The sequence below is a fragment of the Camelus bactrianus genome, chromosome 21, assembly GCF_048773025.1.
Source record: "Camelus bactrianus isolate YW-2024 breed Bactrian camel chromosome 21, ASM4877302v1, whole genome shotgun sequence".
NCBI lineage: Eukaryota > Metazoa > Chordata > Mammalia > Artiodactyla > Camelidae > Camelus > Camelus bactrianus.
The window spans coordinates 191,091-206,496 of NC_133559.1; the positions used below are offsets into that span (position 1 = coordinate 191,091).

Genomic DNA, 15,406 nt, shown 5'->3' on the forward strand with positions numbered 1-15,406 from the left:
GCCTGGGCACCTGGGAAGCAGGAACAGCACTGGCGTCCCAGGAAGGAAGGCATTTAATCTTTATTCTCAACACGGGCATCCTTTACTTGGGGTCAATATGCCTTTTTCTCAATTAAAGCAGATGTACAATTTGTGCTTGGGCCACAGACAGTCTATTTAAGTCGGCATAAAATTTAACTCATGTGTAAGCCGGGGACTTCCCTACATCTCAATATGCGAAAAGTTCTTTTTTCCGTGGGTTAGTCTGCACGCTGTGGGCCCTTTGCTGTCTCCCAGAATCGGCTTGTCCTGGGAGGGGCGGTCTCTCTCCAGCCAGAGAGGCTTTTTAAGATGTCAAAACAGCACAACACACAGAAAATAAACTATATAAATGTTCAACACAAGATCAAATTCACACAGCGGAACACGCGCAGCCACAGGTCGGGTGCCCGCAGTTCCGCAAACCAGCGGCGAGCCTTTCGGCCCCAGCCCCGAGGGAGGGGCCGGCGGTCCACGCGAGCCCCTCCGGGGTGTGAGGCGCATGGGCGCGCAGGGAGCGCGGCGCTGCCCGCTGGCGGCCTCGGCCCCGCGCCGGGCTGAAGCCCCCGGGCAGACGCTTCCGCCAGCAGCGCCCCGCGCGGAGCTCCGCGGCGGGCGCAGCGTCTCCCTGCTTGGGGCTTGTCAGGTCGTTTCCTCGTGACTAGCGCTGGGTCATCCCCCCAGGAAGAAGGCAAAAGAGACGCCGTTGTGAGTCAGCGTCGCCAACCTCCAACATCACAGGAGGTACCTGGCCCAGCGCGCCCCGCCGCCACCAAGATGGCCGCCTCCGTCTCCGCCGCAGCGGGGGTGTGGCGGGCAGATGCCAGCCAATAGGCGCGCGCGCCTGGCCGCGGCCAATGGGAAGGCAGCGCGGGCCGGGCGCCGGGAGCCGTCCCGGGTGCGTTGTTCGCGCCATGTCGGCCTCCCAGACGCGAGCTGCCGCCGCGGACCCCGGGCCGGGGAGCCGCCGGAGGACGTGGGCTGAGCTGCTGGGTAGGTGGGTGCCGGGGCCGCGGGAGTGGGCGGCGCCGGCTCCGAGACCCCTTCCCGTCTGAGCCTCCACAGGCCCGACCCTGGGAGGCCGTGGTCTTCCGGCGGCGGCTGCCCTCAGCCCGCACCTGCCCTCGACCCCCGGGCCCGACCTCGTCCCCCCGCGACCCCCGGCCCGACGTCGTCCCCCCATCACCCCAAGCCGGGCCCTCCCGGCAGCCCTCTGTCCACTGGCCAGAGTGGCGTCTAGAGGGACGTTTCTGTGAAGTGAGGAGTTAAGAGTCACCCCCGCGTGGTCCAGCAGCCTGGGTGACAGTAACTGTTCGGTCCAGCTTAGCCCCGGAATCACGTAGCCTCTTTGAAAGAATAGCCCCAGGAAACTGGTTGGTGCGATCCTGCTAACTAAGCTACGCTTCACTGGGATTTCACCAGCTCCTGCTTAGCGGCTTTTTTCTGCCCAGTATCCCAGGCGGCGCTCCCTCCCTGGTGACAGTTCCCAGGCTTCCTGAGCTCGGCATCTGCAGGAGGACTGGTCTCTTACCCTGTGTCCCTCATTTGGACTGTCTGATGTCTTCTCTTGATTAGGTTAAGCTTGTGTGGTTTTGGCAGGAAGTTCACAGACGTAACGTTGGGGTCCATCACCTCGGGGTTCGGGGTGTCCCGACGTCTCTGCCTGGATTTTTGAAGAGTGTGGTAATTTTTTGAAACTGACTTTCACCCTTAGCGGGAAGGGTCAAGAGGCAGAAGCTGGGTCCTGAAGGGCAGCAGAAGGTGAAGGAGTCTGCTGTGCGCCTCCTGTGGAGCCATCTGGACCTGAGTGACCTTTTGCTTGAGGTGAGAGGAAATGGGTTTGGCCTTTGCGAGCAGATGTAGGTTTGGGGTTTTTGAACCCAGCCAAGGCATAATCTTTGTGGAGACTCCTGGAAAACCTCATGAGTATTTGGGAGAAGCACCCATTAAATACCATCTAGGAGAGAAAAAATATTGGGAGCATTTACCTTTTTGGAAATAAAAAGTCCAAAGATGAATCTGGTAAATCTCAAAGGTTTCAGTAGGTTTCACCTGTTAAAACATTTTATCTCCCTCAGAATATTCGGGAATAGCTCAGGAGGCAGGCACTGCACACCTGGTTATTTCCATGACACAGCTTGAATTTTAAAACAGAGTTCTTTGTGTTTGGTTCCCAGGTGGACGGCCCGCCACGTAAAACACTGTGTCTCAGCCAGTGGGTCAGTTGCAGTGGCCCTGAGGGCTGCGCTGATCCATCCAGCTCACTTGTGGGTGAGTTAGAGCTTCCTCTTCTCGGTAGACTGACTTAGGGCAGAGCTTTACATAAAGGGGCCTTGATTTGCTTATAATAAGCAGCTGTTTAAATTCCTTCAGATAATGGTTTTTTGCTTATATGTGTGGTCACAAATTATAAGTCAATATTTTTGTGACTTGGCTGGGGCTTGTTATGATGTTGTTATTTAAAAACAGTGACTCAGAAAGAGGCTCAAAAATGGTACGAACCGAAGCATCCCTTGGACAAACAGAACAGTAGCATGCCCCTCCTTCCTGGAAGTGGTGAAGACAGATCTGCTGGGTGGGGAAGAGCAGCAGGCGGCCAGGAATACAGGCCAACCTGGGAGACACCACTGGCCTGGGGCCAGACCCTGCTGTGAGAATACTGCAATGAAGCGAGTCCCACGAATCCTGGTTTCCTGGTGCGTGTAAAAGTTATGTTTACACAGTGCTTAGTTTCCTAAGTGCAACAGCGTTGTGTCAAAAAAAACAATGCACGTACCTTAACTTAAAGATGTTTTATTGCTAAAAATACTTCATTGCTAAAAAGAGCTGACCATCATCTAAGCCTTCAGAGAGTTGTGCTCTTTTTGCTGGTGGAGGGTCTGGCCTCTGTGTTGATGGCAGCTGACTGATCAGAGTGGTGGTTGCTGAAGGTTGGGGGGCTCTGGGCATTTCTTAAGACAACAGTTAAGTGTGTGGCATCAGTTGACCCTTCCTCCGACAGACAATTCCTCTGTAAGGCGTAAGGCTGTGTGACAGCATTTTACCCACAGTAGAACTTCTGTCAAAGTTGGAGTCAGTTTTCTCAAATCCTGCTGCTCCTCTATCAACTAAGTTTATGTCATTCTGAATCCTTTATTGTCATTTTGACAGTCTTCACAGGGAGTAGGTTTTATCTCAAGAAATTGCTTTCTTTGCTCATTTGTAAGAAGTAACTCATCCATTAAAGTTTTATCCTGAGAGTGCAGCAATTCAGTCACGTCTTCAGGCTCCACTTCTATTTCTGGTTTTCTTGCTGTTTCTACCACATTACCTGTTACCTCCTCCACTGAAGTCTTCGACCTCTCAAAGTCTTCCATGAGGATTGGAGTCAGCTTCTTTCAAATTCCTGTTAATGCTGATATTTTGATTTTGATACATTTTTCCCATGAATCACGAATGTTCTTAATGGCATCTGGAACGGTGAATCCTTTCCAGAGGGTTTTCAGCTGACTTTGCTCAGATGCGTCAGAGGAATCACAGTCTCTGGCAACTGTAGCCTTACGAAATGTGTTTCTTAAATACTAAGACTTGAAAGTGGAAATGACTCCTTGAGCCATGGGCTGCAGAATGGACACTGTGTCAGCAGGCCTGTCCATCTCCATCAGAGCTCCTGGGGCCCAGGTGCACTGTCAGCGAGCAGGAGGGAGGTCTCAACAATGAGCTTAAAATATTCAGTAAACTGTGCTGTAAACAGATGTCCTGTCATCCGGGCTATGTGGTTCCATGTGTAGAACACAGGCAGAGTAGATTCAGCACCATTCTTAAGAGCTGTAGGATTTTTGGGTGGTAAACTGAGCATTGGCTTCCACTTCACGTCACCAGCTGCATTAGCCCTGAACACGAAGGTTAGCCTGACCTTTGAAGCCAGGCACTGTCTTCTCCTCTCTCACCATGGAGGTCCTAGATGGCATCTTCTTCCAAAAGAAGGCTGTTTCATTTACGTTGAAAATCTGCTGCTCACTGTAGCCACTCTCGTTAATTATCTCAGCTGGATCGTCTGGAGAACTCGCAGCAGCTTTTACACCAGCACTTGCTGCTTCACCTGCACTTTGATGTCATGGAGACGGCTTCTTCCTGAACCCTCATGAGCCAACCTCTGCTGGTTTCACACCTTTCTTCCGCAGCTTCCTCCCCTCTCTCAGCCTCCACAGAACTGGAGAGAGTTGGGGCCTTGTTCTGGATGAGGCTTTGGCTGGAGGGAATGTTGTGGCTGGTCTGATCTTCCATCCAGAGCACTTTTCCAGCTTTCTCCATCTCAGCAGTAAGGCTGTTTGGCTTTCTTATCATTTGTGTGTTCGCTGGAGCAGCACTTTAATTTCCTCCGAGAACTTTGCCTTTACAGTCGTACCTTGGCTGACTGGTGTGAGAGGCCCAGCTTTCGAGCCACAAGCCTTCCTCACTAAGCTGCTTCATTTCCAGCTTTTGATTCACAGTGAGACACGTGCTGCTCTTCCTTTCACTTGAACACTCAGAGGCCACTTTGGGGTTATTAATTGGCCTAATTTCAATATTGTTGTGTCTCAGGGAACAGGGAGGCCTGAGGAGGAGGAGAGAGACAGGGAACGGCCAGTCCGGAGAGTAGTCGGGACACACGTGGCACTCACCAGTTAGGCTCATTGTCTTATCTGGGCACAGTGTGGTGCCCCAAACAGCTACAACAGTGTCATCAAAGACTGCTCATCACAGGTCACCATAGCAAACATAATGATAATGGAAAATTTTGAAGTTTGGTAATTGTGGGAATTACCAAAATGTGACCCAGAGATATGAAGTGAGCAAATGCTGTTGGAAATATGGCACCGAAAGATTTGCTGGATGCAGGGTTACCAAAAACCTTCAGTTTGTAAACATGGGGTATCCACAAAGTGCAGTGGGCCGGGTCTGCTTGTGTGTGTGGGAGGGAGGCTGTGGGATGGTGGACACAGTTCCTTTCTGGTCACTCTCCCTTGATTGTGCAGTGACTGTCATTTCAGAAAGAGAGACCGTTGCCCTCCGCATCCCTGGGCCCCACACCTGTGGATTCGACCAACCACGGATTGAAAATACTTGGGGGGGAAATTACAAAGTTCCAAAAAGCAAAACTTGAATGTGCCATGTGCCAGCAGCTGTTTACGTGGCGTTCATCTTGTCTTAGGCGTTATGAGTGGTCTAGAGGTGGCTTGACGTGCACAGGAGCCTGTGTGTAGGCTCTGCACGCACTGCGCCGTCCTGTGTGAGGGGCTTCAGCTCCTGCAGATCTCGGTTCTGGGGGCCCTGGAACCGACCCCCTGTGGACACTGAGGGGTGACTATTAACCAATTCATTAGTCTGTGTTAAATATCTGTTACAATGACCTTAGACTGCAGGCTTGCCTTGGCAGCTGATCCCTGTGGCCCCAGAGGGTCCCAGTTCTCTCGGCCCTAAGTGTGCTTGGGTTTCACAGGCTGTGCAGACACACATCTGACCACAAACACAGACCCTCAGTTCATGAAGTTTTCAGCTATTTGTCCTGCTGAAGATAGTGGCTACCGTGTGTATTCATATTTATGTAAAAAAGATAAAAGCCTTGTAAATAAAAACAGAAATAAACTTTCCTGTGGAGACAGATTGGAAATAAATGGCTAGAAATGAGCATTTTCTATTTTCTACATGAGTTGTATCTTGACCACGGTGGTGGGTGATAACACTGTGATCCCGAACTTTTACGGCTGCCACGCGTGTTTCCACTTACATAGTGGTGGTGTCTTCAGAGCCTCAAAGACAGTAGGCAAGTGCTTCAGTTAACTTTTTTGAAAAATTATTTTTGGAAGCCAAATAAATTAGAAGATAACTTGCTTATAGGCATTATGTCTGTCCAGGCTGCCCAGCGTTTCTACCGAGTGCAGACCGAGGCTGGTCCTCAGGAGGCAGGTGGCTGCCTGTGGGCCCAGCACCCACCTTCCACCCAGTGTGTGGCCAGCTTTGGGGAGCCAGACCAGTGTCCCCTGAACCATCAGTGCACAGTTGTGGGGGCACCTCTGTCTCTGACCTGAGTAGTAACTATGAAAGCAAGAATTTGTCAAAAGTTCTCAGTTTATTGTGCTCCTTTGGAAAAAGTTGATAAAGTTCTTAGAATATATCCACCAAGCTCCCTCATTTGTGTCTCACAGACACAAATGTGTACATGCAGCCGTGGGCTTTAGATGCTGCCCCGTTGTCGTGAGCTCCTGAAATTGTCTGCCTTTTGTCCCTCATGTCGCCCCAGACTGCTTCTCCCCTTCAGAAGGCAGTTTTCTGTGTGCTACAACTTAAGAGAAGGCATTTAACCAATCCTCTTCTGTTGTGGGTTTTGTAGTGTGTCTGTGTTTTGTTCTGTCGTTAAGGCTGTGCTCTGCGGGACCAGGCCTCGCGGCTGGGCGTTCCAGTGGCAGTCCTGTCCGGCCAGGTGGTGGCCTCTGGCCTCGTGCGGATCTGTGAGGCGGATGCTGGGCTCTCCCCTGAGGTGCTGCTGACTCCGGAGCAGAGAGTAAGCCACAGCCTGAGCGGCGGAGCTGTGCTCGCTCCTGTTGAGCTATCTGGGAAAATAGGACATTTCTTTAATATCATGTCTTTAAAAAGTTTGAATCTCTCTTTTCAGAAGAAACTGTCTTCCTTGTTAGAGATCGCACAGAACTTACTAGCACACAGCATGTTCTCCCGTGTCTCCTTCTGCCGAGAATTATGGAAAATACAGGTAAGGCTGAGATCACAGCCCTGACTTGAGGGTTTGCTAGCAGTGTTCTGTTGATTTGGTGGAGCCAACAGAATCTGCAGGTTTTGTTAGGAATTCCACTAAGCATCTCATTAATTACAGAAAGTAGGGGAAAAAAGCTTTCAGCAAATGCGTCTGTGAATGGGGAAGAAGGACCCTCAAGTACCCTGTTGGGCAGTTCTCACCCGTCATGGGTAGTGTTGGTTAGAACAGACTAGTGCACAGAAAGGTGAAGCCCTGCCTTCTCAGGTACGCTGTGACGGACAGGTTCCCAGGGCAGTAGAGTCAACAGTAAAAGTGTGACTTAAAACGTTCTTATCTGTTCTTTCTTGAAACATTTTAAATTCATTAGGCTTATAGATTTTTGAACAGTTGAAAGTGAACACTTGGTTATTAAATGAGATCAGTTAATAAGTAGGAAAAGGAAAGAAAAAGCCCAGGTGACGGTGTACCCATTGCCCTGCTCTCTGACCCAGCACAGTGAGTTCACTTGGCTGGCAGGCGCTGGTCCGGCCGTATGCCTGCTGCCCGCTGTCCAGCTTCATGGCCACATCATGAATCGTGTTGACGGGCTGTCCGCAGGTCGCAGAGAAGGGTGGGCGGCCGAGTCTGCCTGGGTGGTTAAGAGAGGCTTCTGAGAAGGGCCTGAGGTTGCTCAGGGTGTGTAGGGCGAGGGTGAGCTCCTGGGTGAAGAAGGGGCGGTGGGGTTGGGGCAGTCAGGGCATGATGTCTGGGGCAGAGCGTGGCGGTGCTGCAGCTGTGAGGGCCTCGCTTGGAGGACAGAACTAGACAGAGGCCAGACTGCTTGAAGGCCGGTACTGTGTCCAAGTCTGAACTCGGCCTGCGGACTCTGAGGGAGAGAAGAGACTGGCATGTCCAGTTTGCGTTTGGACTCTTGTGCCGGCCCCTTGGAGGAGTCCTGGGAGCCGGTTAAGCTGCAGGCTGAGCAGCATGCAGGTCTGCGCCTGAACCTGGGAGCAGGGGTGGGAGGGGCGGGAGGAGACACAGGTGGTAACGCCAGTGTCTGGGCTGGGCTTTCATGGAGCGCAGGGGTAGGAGCACAGGCTGAGTGTCTGGCAGGAAGACGTGTGGCTGAGGGGCTCATCGCACTGTCTTTTCTTTTCAGAATTCTTTGTTGCTTGAAGCTGTGTGGCATCTTCATGTTCAGAACATTGTAAGCCTCCAGGAGCTGCTGGAAAGGTAGTATATAGTGGTAATTTAGCATTAAGTTAAATAAAACTTTAAGTTACAAATTCAAATTTTATGTCACATGAAATTAAATTAATATTACATGATTTGTATTTTGTAATCCAGTCTAACATGACTTATGTACATATCAAAGCCAAAAATCACCCAAGCACTTACGTTATTATTTAAAAAGGGCATTTGTTAAAATTGAAGTCCTCTTTATGCACAAATTTGATCATGTCCTCTTTGTATAAGATTTATAGTGTGATAAAATATTTTTAGAAACTAAAAAAGAGACTTTTGGATACGTATGGTGGGTAGAATGTGTGCAACTGCTTTTAATACCTCCTGAAGTCCCACCAAGCGTCAGAAAGGGGGTTTTCGCAGAGGAATAACTCCAGAAAGCTGGAAGAGTCGGGAGGAGGCGACTCCGAGGGCTGAGCCGGCGGCCTGGGAAGAAGCAGGTCCCGTTTGCTCTCCCGCTCCCTTCCTTTCAGTGCGGGTGAAGGAGGCACGGAACCCAGGCTTGAGAAGCGCTGGGGGCCTGGGATGTGGCTCCTCGCCTGCTCTGGGCAGCAGGTGGTCTCTCCTCCCTGGCTGAACAGGGGGCAGGAAGCCTAGATGTTTCTCCTCTGGTCAGGAAAACACAGGAACTGTCGGGCACAGTTCAAAAGGCCACATTGAAACCAGCGGTGTGACATGTGGGTCACGTCAGAAGTTATAAAAGATTGAACGATTTGACTATGTGAAAAACCTATTTCCTGACATATACACCTAATGTCAGAGCACCAAAACTTAGGAAGCAAAATCTGACAGAATCAAAGGAGAAACAGACATCTCCGCAGTGTTAGAGCCTTCAGTCCCTGTCACTAGTGGGTCGGTCACCTGGTCAGATCAGCCAGGACCTGGATGTGAGTGAGCGGCACCAGACCAGCTGACTCACCTGCCACCAGTGGGGCGTTCCACCCAGTCCCAGCACAGCACACGTTCTCCAGCACGGAGCAGCCTCGGGGAGATCGCACGATTTGGGCCACAAAACAAGTAGGAATAGGTGTGAATGTGTCGAAACCGTACCAAGCATGTCCTCCAACAACAAAGGAATTGAATCAGAGTCAACAACAGAAGAAAACCTGGGAAATCCACAATATTTGGAAAGTAAGCAGCACTCTTTTAAATAATCAGTGGCAGTGAAAAAGTCACAAGGGAAGTTAGAAAATACCTCAAGACAAATGAAAATGGAAATACACCAGAGTTTACGGGATGCCACCAAAGCAGTGCTTATTGGTATATGCAGCCGGAAACGTCTGTATGAGAGAAGAGAATGATCTTAAATCATTGACCCAGCTCTGAGCTTACGTTAGAGAGAAACGAGCAGACTAACCCAAAGCCAGCAACAGGAAGGGAATAACAAGGCTTAGAGCAAAAGTCAATGAGATAGAAAAGGTAAAAACAATGGAGAAAATCAGTGCAACAAAAAATTGGTTCTTTGAAAAGATTAACAAAATTAACATGCCTTTAGCTAGACTTACCAAGAAAAAAGACACGAATGGTCAAAATCAAGAATGAAAAAAGTGGAGGAGGAGGGTGTAGCTCAGTGGTAGAGTACCTGCATAGCGTGTATGAGGTCCTGGGTTCCACCCCCGGGGCCTCCATTAAATAAGTAAGTAAACCTAACTGCTCCCCCCACCAAAAAAATGAAAAAGGGGATATTGCTGCTGACCATACAGAAATTAAAAGCGTTATGAGATGATACTGTGAACAATTATGCCAATAAATTAGAAAACAGATGAAATGGATGAATTTCTAGAAAGATGCAAATTATTGCACTGGCTTAAAAAGAAAAAGTCTGATTAGATGTATAACAAGAAAGGAAATTACTAGTTTAAAATCTTTCCAGAAAGGAAACCTCAGGCCCAGACAGCCTCTCCAGTGAGCTCTACTTAATGCTTAAAGAAATGTGCTGTTCCTTCCTCAGTTCTTCCAGAAAGTAAAGAAGGATGGAACACTTCCCATCTTATCCATGAAGCCAGTAATACCCATATCAAAGCTGGACAATATTATCACAAGACAAGAAAACCACAGACCAATATCTCTAGTGAATATAGATGCAAAAATTCTCAGCAAAATATTTGCAAAGTGAGTCCAGCAACATCCAAAAGGCTTAAACACCATCAGGGAGATCTGTCCCCCAAAGGCAAGGATGGTTTAACATTGAAAACTAATCAGCATGTTAACAGCGTGAAGGACAAGAGTCATCTTAACAGACGCAGCTCGCGGCTGACAGAATCTGGTGCTCTGTCCTGATGCTTCAGCAGTACGGAGGCAGAGAGAAGATCCGGTGTAAAAGTGGGCAAAGGGTTTCAGTTAACATTTCTCTAAAGAAGGTACACAAGCAGCCAAGCACGTGAGAAGCTGTTCAGCGTCACTAGTCGCCAGGGAAGTGCAGATGTGGCAGGGAGGCGGGTGAGGCCCCCACCCGCCTCCCTGCCTGCGGTAAGGTCTCAGGTGCACGGTGTTCTGCACGACAGAGGCCTTGTGGACACATAGAGGCTGCTGAGCTTTCTTTCTGACCCTGGCAGTAGTAAGCTGCTCCGTATAAATTATTTGGAAAAAACGATTTTTACCATCGATGACAGACGTCCCTGACTCCCCTTGTGAGCGGGCCCTGTTGTGACCTGGGTGGGGAGGCTGGGACAGTTGCTAGCTTGCTCTCAGTGGCCTGAGCGTCCAGCAGAGTGAGTGTGGAGGAAATGGCCTGACGGCAGTGGAGTGGTGGGGTTGGGGTGAGCTGTGTGCTTGTGTCCCCAGCCAGGCCGACGTCCAGGCCGTGGTGGCCTGGCTCTTCAGGAACCTACGCCTCCTGTGTGAGCATATAGAAGCGCCCTGTCCACACGCTGACATCGGCAGGGCCGTGCTTACTGGTAAGTGCACCATGGAGGTGGATTCCTGGGGACAGTTGATGTAGACCAGTGGGGATGCTGTTTGCTGTGATGATTCACAGGAAGCACGGCTCCCCCACTCTCACATGGGAGCATGAAGTCATCTCAGTCCACACCTGCCTTTGTGGGTTTGAGTTTAACTTGAGTCGTGTGGAAACTGAGTTGGCCTGGTGACCCATGGTGCTGGGGCTGGTGCTGGTATGTGAGAGGTGTGTAGGCTGTGGCCTGCTGAACGAGGGGCACACACCACCCACACGGCTCCCACTGCGCGGAAGGGAGAGCCGCAGTGCTGTTTCGATGGGAGGTGCGGTTTCTGTACACCCCCACAAAGGAAGTAGTCATAGGTTTGTTGTTACGGATCCTGGCGAGCTGAGGGAAGGGCTGTCCTCCATCCCAGGTCACGAGTGAGCAGGAGAGTACTTGTGAGGTGGTTGAGGTGAGGCCACTAACTTTCCAGGGCTCAGCTCTAAGGGATTATTTTATAATTTTATTTTACCTTGTTTTGTTTTATTTTTAATTTTTACTTTTATTTAGTGGATGCACTGGGGATTGAACTGAGGACCCCATGCATGCTAAGCATTTGCTCTGCCACTGAGCTACACCCAGCCCCTCAAGGTTCCCTGGAGAAGTGGGGTGGGACCCTGGGCAGGAACCCTTGTCTAAGTGCTGGACTCGGTGAGCAGGGCTGCCTACTGTGGAATGCCTCGGCGGCACACCCGTGTTCTTCTGGGCAGCTCTCCATTGGAGCGGGCCCTGGCCTCTGCTCCTCCAAGTCAGCAGACCCCTGCCATTGCCAGCAACCCCGGAGGAGTGAGATCCACAAATAAATGAAAACTTAGATGAAAGGTGGGGCTCCTTACAGGTGGCTTGTAGATCTTTTTCCTTTGCAAAAGGCGCACTCCTTTTTCCTAAAACTTTCTGTGACATGCGCTATTTACTATTCCTGAACCCTATAATCTGGTCCCAGATTAAGTTTAAATTGACATTTGACAGAAAATCTAATTTCAGTCCCCTGGGCTCTCTTCTTTTTGGAAGGCATGAGTCTGTCTCCTGCCTCATTCCCCACAGTGTTTCCAGGTCCTTGAGAGCCTTCCTTGGCTGTGGTACAGGGGATTGGCCAGAGAGAAAGTCCACAAGAGCCCTCTGAAGACGCTGTCTTGTTTGTCTTAAGAGAGAAAATCCTTTCTGTAAACTCGATCAGTTGTAAGTGTTGCCCTTTGAATGGAGCAGCAGGAAGAAGACTGCAGCTGAGGAAAGGCTCTGGTTGGCTGGGCTGTGAATACGGTGGGGTCAGATGGGCTCCCGGGGCAGGAGCAGCTGTCCCCACAGCCCCTCTGGAGCTGGTGGTCTGTGTGATTCACAGCTGGTCAGGGGCCACGGTGTATGTAAGTGCTTTGGTTCTGTGGTTTTCAGATACTGTGCGCTTGCTTGTGTTGAGCGGCTTCCAGAAAGGTGTGGATCTGAGGAGAAGCGTGAAGCTGGAGCAGACGCCCCAGGTAGGAGTGAGGAGTCTGCAGTCTAGGCCGCACCGTGAGACACGCCACAGCGTGAGGGGTAGCCCCTGCGACGTGGTCGTTGTCTGGAGTTCCTGTGCCCTGGCCCATGCTCCACCCACACCTGTCATGGGGACGTGTGGTTTGCTGGTGGTGTGGGAGGTGGCCTGGCAGTGGTTTCTCCCCACGTCTCTGGTTCCCAGTCCTCTTGAGGGTCAAGGCCTTCCACGTGGCGCAGAGTCCTGGCCTGCGCTTGGGACAGGAGGGGAGGGGGCCCCTGACCGGTACCGGCCGAGATGGGCTCTCCTTGGTGGAGCCCATGCGGGGAGGCTGGCAGGGGCCCGGGCCGGGGGAGGGGGGCAGGCATGATGGGCCTCCTGCCTGTCACTCGGCTCCCTCCCGGTGGGGCAGCGTCTGGACCCGGGAGGCCTCTCGGCAGGGTGGCTCTTCGTAAAGGCCGGGGTCCCCTCCCTTCGGAGAAACGGCTGGTGCCCCACGCCCGTGGGTGACCGCGGTGCTCTGTGTTGACAGGTCGCCGCGGCTGTCCTTGGGAGGATGCTCACGTGTGCGTGGCTCTGTGGCCCCGGCTGTGGGTGACGCACTTGCTGGCGGGGATTCCCGTGGTTCTCACTTTCCGGTCCAAGTCCGGGTCCCGGGAGGCCCTTCTCTGGCTGAGACTTGTTCTGAACTTGCTGGACTTACTCCCCTCTCCCCTCCTCTTCGTTTCGGTGGCTTCACGGTTTATCTTCAGAGCAGCAGCAGTGGTCGTTTAATGGTTAATCAGGGAAGCGTTTTATTGCCTGCACATAGTGATTGGCTTCGGGGTTTAAGTCTGGTACCACCGAGACACTTGGAAGCTTGAAGGGCTTATGTCATGGGGGTTTGGGAGGCCCGGGGGGTCCGTGACTCCAGAGGCCCATTACCTGACTTGCCCGGAAACACTTGGTCAGGGGCCACTTCTGGTGATGGTGACGATGTGTGTCTGATTTCTGCCTCAGTCGCACTGGAGGCTCTGGCTGGCGGGATGAAGGAGGAGTCCCCCGAGCACAGGACAGCGAGGGGCTGGTAAGTTCACAGGGGTTTCCTGCTGGCGGACAGGTCCCAGGGGTGTGGGTCCCTCTGCAGGAATCAGTGATCCTTTCCCTGCCACTGTGAAGGTGTGAGGAGAGGGTGACGGCTGGGAGAAACCCTGTGGCCTGCCCGTGTTCTCTGCAGATGGGCCCTTTCTGTGGGAACTGTGCCCTCTCCGGGTCAGGGGCACCCCCGTGGGGCCTGCTCTCCATGGTCCTGTGGGAGTGTCCGTCTTCGTCCTTGTGGACCGAGCCTGGGGGTGTCGGGTTTGCTTCAGAGTGATGTGGGGTGAGGCCCCCTGGAATGGCGGCTCTTCTGGGAGGTTTCCCAGCATTTGCAGGCTTCCTCGCCCTTCCCATGTTTCACTTACTTGTCTCCTGACTGCTGTACCCCAGTTACCTCAGCAGTCCTCTGACCTGCTGTAGGGTCCAGTGCTTTATTTAAACTGGGCACAGAACGCTGCTTTGTGGTGTATTTTGTCTTCCTGATGAGCCCGACCAGGTTGCTCACACCAATCCCGAGTGTCAGATCACCACTGTCCTGCTGCTGCTGGTTTTAAATTAATTACCAAAACTTAAGCTAAGTCACACCCCTCCCAGTCCGGGGGGCCAGCCTCCCTGGCGCCCTCGTGCCCTGCCCCCAGCCCACGCCTCCTCACCGCATGTGTGTGGCTGCAGGGACCCTGGATTCTGTCCCCTGAGGAGTGGCGACACTGCTGTCGGCCCAGTCACCCCCCTCCGTCCTGCTTCCTCTCATGGACGCCCTCCCTGCATCTGTCATGGGGCGTGCTTGGCTCCAGGAAGGGTTGTGCGTGTGAGAGGCTCCGCGTGCCAGGCGCTCGTAGACTGGGCACAGTCCGCTGCCTCCGACTCCTGGTTCACTGATGGGGAAGCCGGGGCTGTGCACTGGGCCGTTCCCTGGCCCGGGCCTGCCATTGGCTACAGGCCTTGTGGCCCCGGCACGTCTGGTCCACGCAGGCCAGCCCTTCCAGTCCTCACTCTGACTTTCCTCCTTCTCCGCTTGACCCTCTCCATTGCCTTTGATCTCTGTCCTGTTGAGATGGCACTTCTCTGGATTCCGTTTCTGTCTGCAGTGCGGCAGCCTGGCCAGGGCAGTGTCAGGGCTTGGGTGGGTTTGGGCATCAGGGGCCTGGAGGTCTGAGCGTGAGGTTGGCTGCTGGATGTGGAGCCTTGAGGTCCTCCTTCCCTAAGAGCCTCTTCCTGCTGCATCTGCAGGTTCAGCACGTTCAGTGGACACACGTATCGTGGTATAATTTCAACAGACTCTCCAAAGAGGTTTTTCTTTCATACTCTGACCCAGATCCTCACCCACAAGCCTGTGCTGAAAGGTGGGTCCCGGTGTGCGGGCACCTCCCCAGACAGGAGCTCAGCCCCGGATGTGAACACTGCAAGACTCTCAGTTTGTCATTGCATATCCTTTTGTTGACGGTGACGCTTTCCCGTAAAGAAAATTTTAAGGAGTGTCACGCATCATGTCACCAGAGTAGGGTATCTTTAACATGAAGCCCTTCGTGTCTTTCCTAAATAGACAGTGAAAACAGTGCTCATACAGTAAATTCCAAGGTTCTGTTTTTATATGTCGTATCAGTATTTCTTTATGTAGCTGCACAGTTTTCTTAAAAGCATTTGACACTGTGTCATCATCGGCCAGCACATGTCCTCTGCCTGGCTTGGGGGGGGGGCCTGGCCTGTTGGTCCATCCTGCCAGCACTGTCCTCACTGACTTCTTACTGACAGTGAAAGTTTAAAAGCAAAAGCAAAATGTAAGTGATGGATTAGAGAATATTTGTAGCAAATACGATAAAGGATTGCCAGAGACACAGAAATTTGGTATCAGAAAACGGTTAACAAACGGGGAAGTGGTGAACCTCACATTTGGAAAAGTGCAAATTAAAAACAAAGTAGTTCTTTGACGTTGAAGCTTTTTGA

General features: G+C 51.9%; 1 protein-coding gene across 3 annotated transcripts in view; it reads left to right on the plus strand.

Annotated features, from left to right (window-relative positions):
- The first annotated feature begins 852 nt into the window (after positions 1-852).
- The window catches only part of FANCA (FA complementation group A), a 36,605-nt gene continuing 22,051 nt past the window's right edge, over positions 853-15,406 (plus strand). For 2 of the 3 annotated variants that reach the window (XM_074349132.1, XM_074349133.1), the window contains exons 1-11: positions 853-1,011; positions 1,733-1,842; positions 2,196-2,289; positions 6,399-6,541; positions 6,653-6,748; positions 7,893-7,966; positions 10,763-10,875; positions 12,307-12,389; positions 12,918-12,951; positions 13,385-13,451; positions 14,693-14,805. In XM_074349132.1, coding sequence (XP_074205233.1) covers positions 876-1,011; positions 1,733-1,842; positions 2,196-2,289; positions 6,399-6,541; positions 6,653-6,748; positions 7,893-7,966; positions 10,763-10,875; positions 12,307-12,389; positions 12,918-12,951; positions 13,385-13,451; positions 14,693-14,805 — 1,063 coding nt within the window. In that variant the 5' untranslated portion in view covers positions 853-875. Of the gene's footprint in view, positions 1,012-1,732; positions 1,843-2,195; positions 2,290-6,398; positions 6,542-6,652; positions 6,749-7,892; positions 7,967-10,762; positions 10,876-12,306; positions 12,390-12,917; positions 12,952-13,384; positions 13,452-14,692; positions 14,806-15,406 lie in introns of those variants that run through there. The other variant, XM_045506661.2, reaches the window with a different exon arrangement.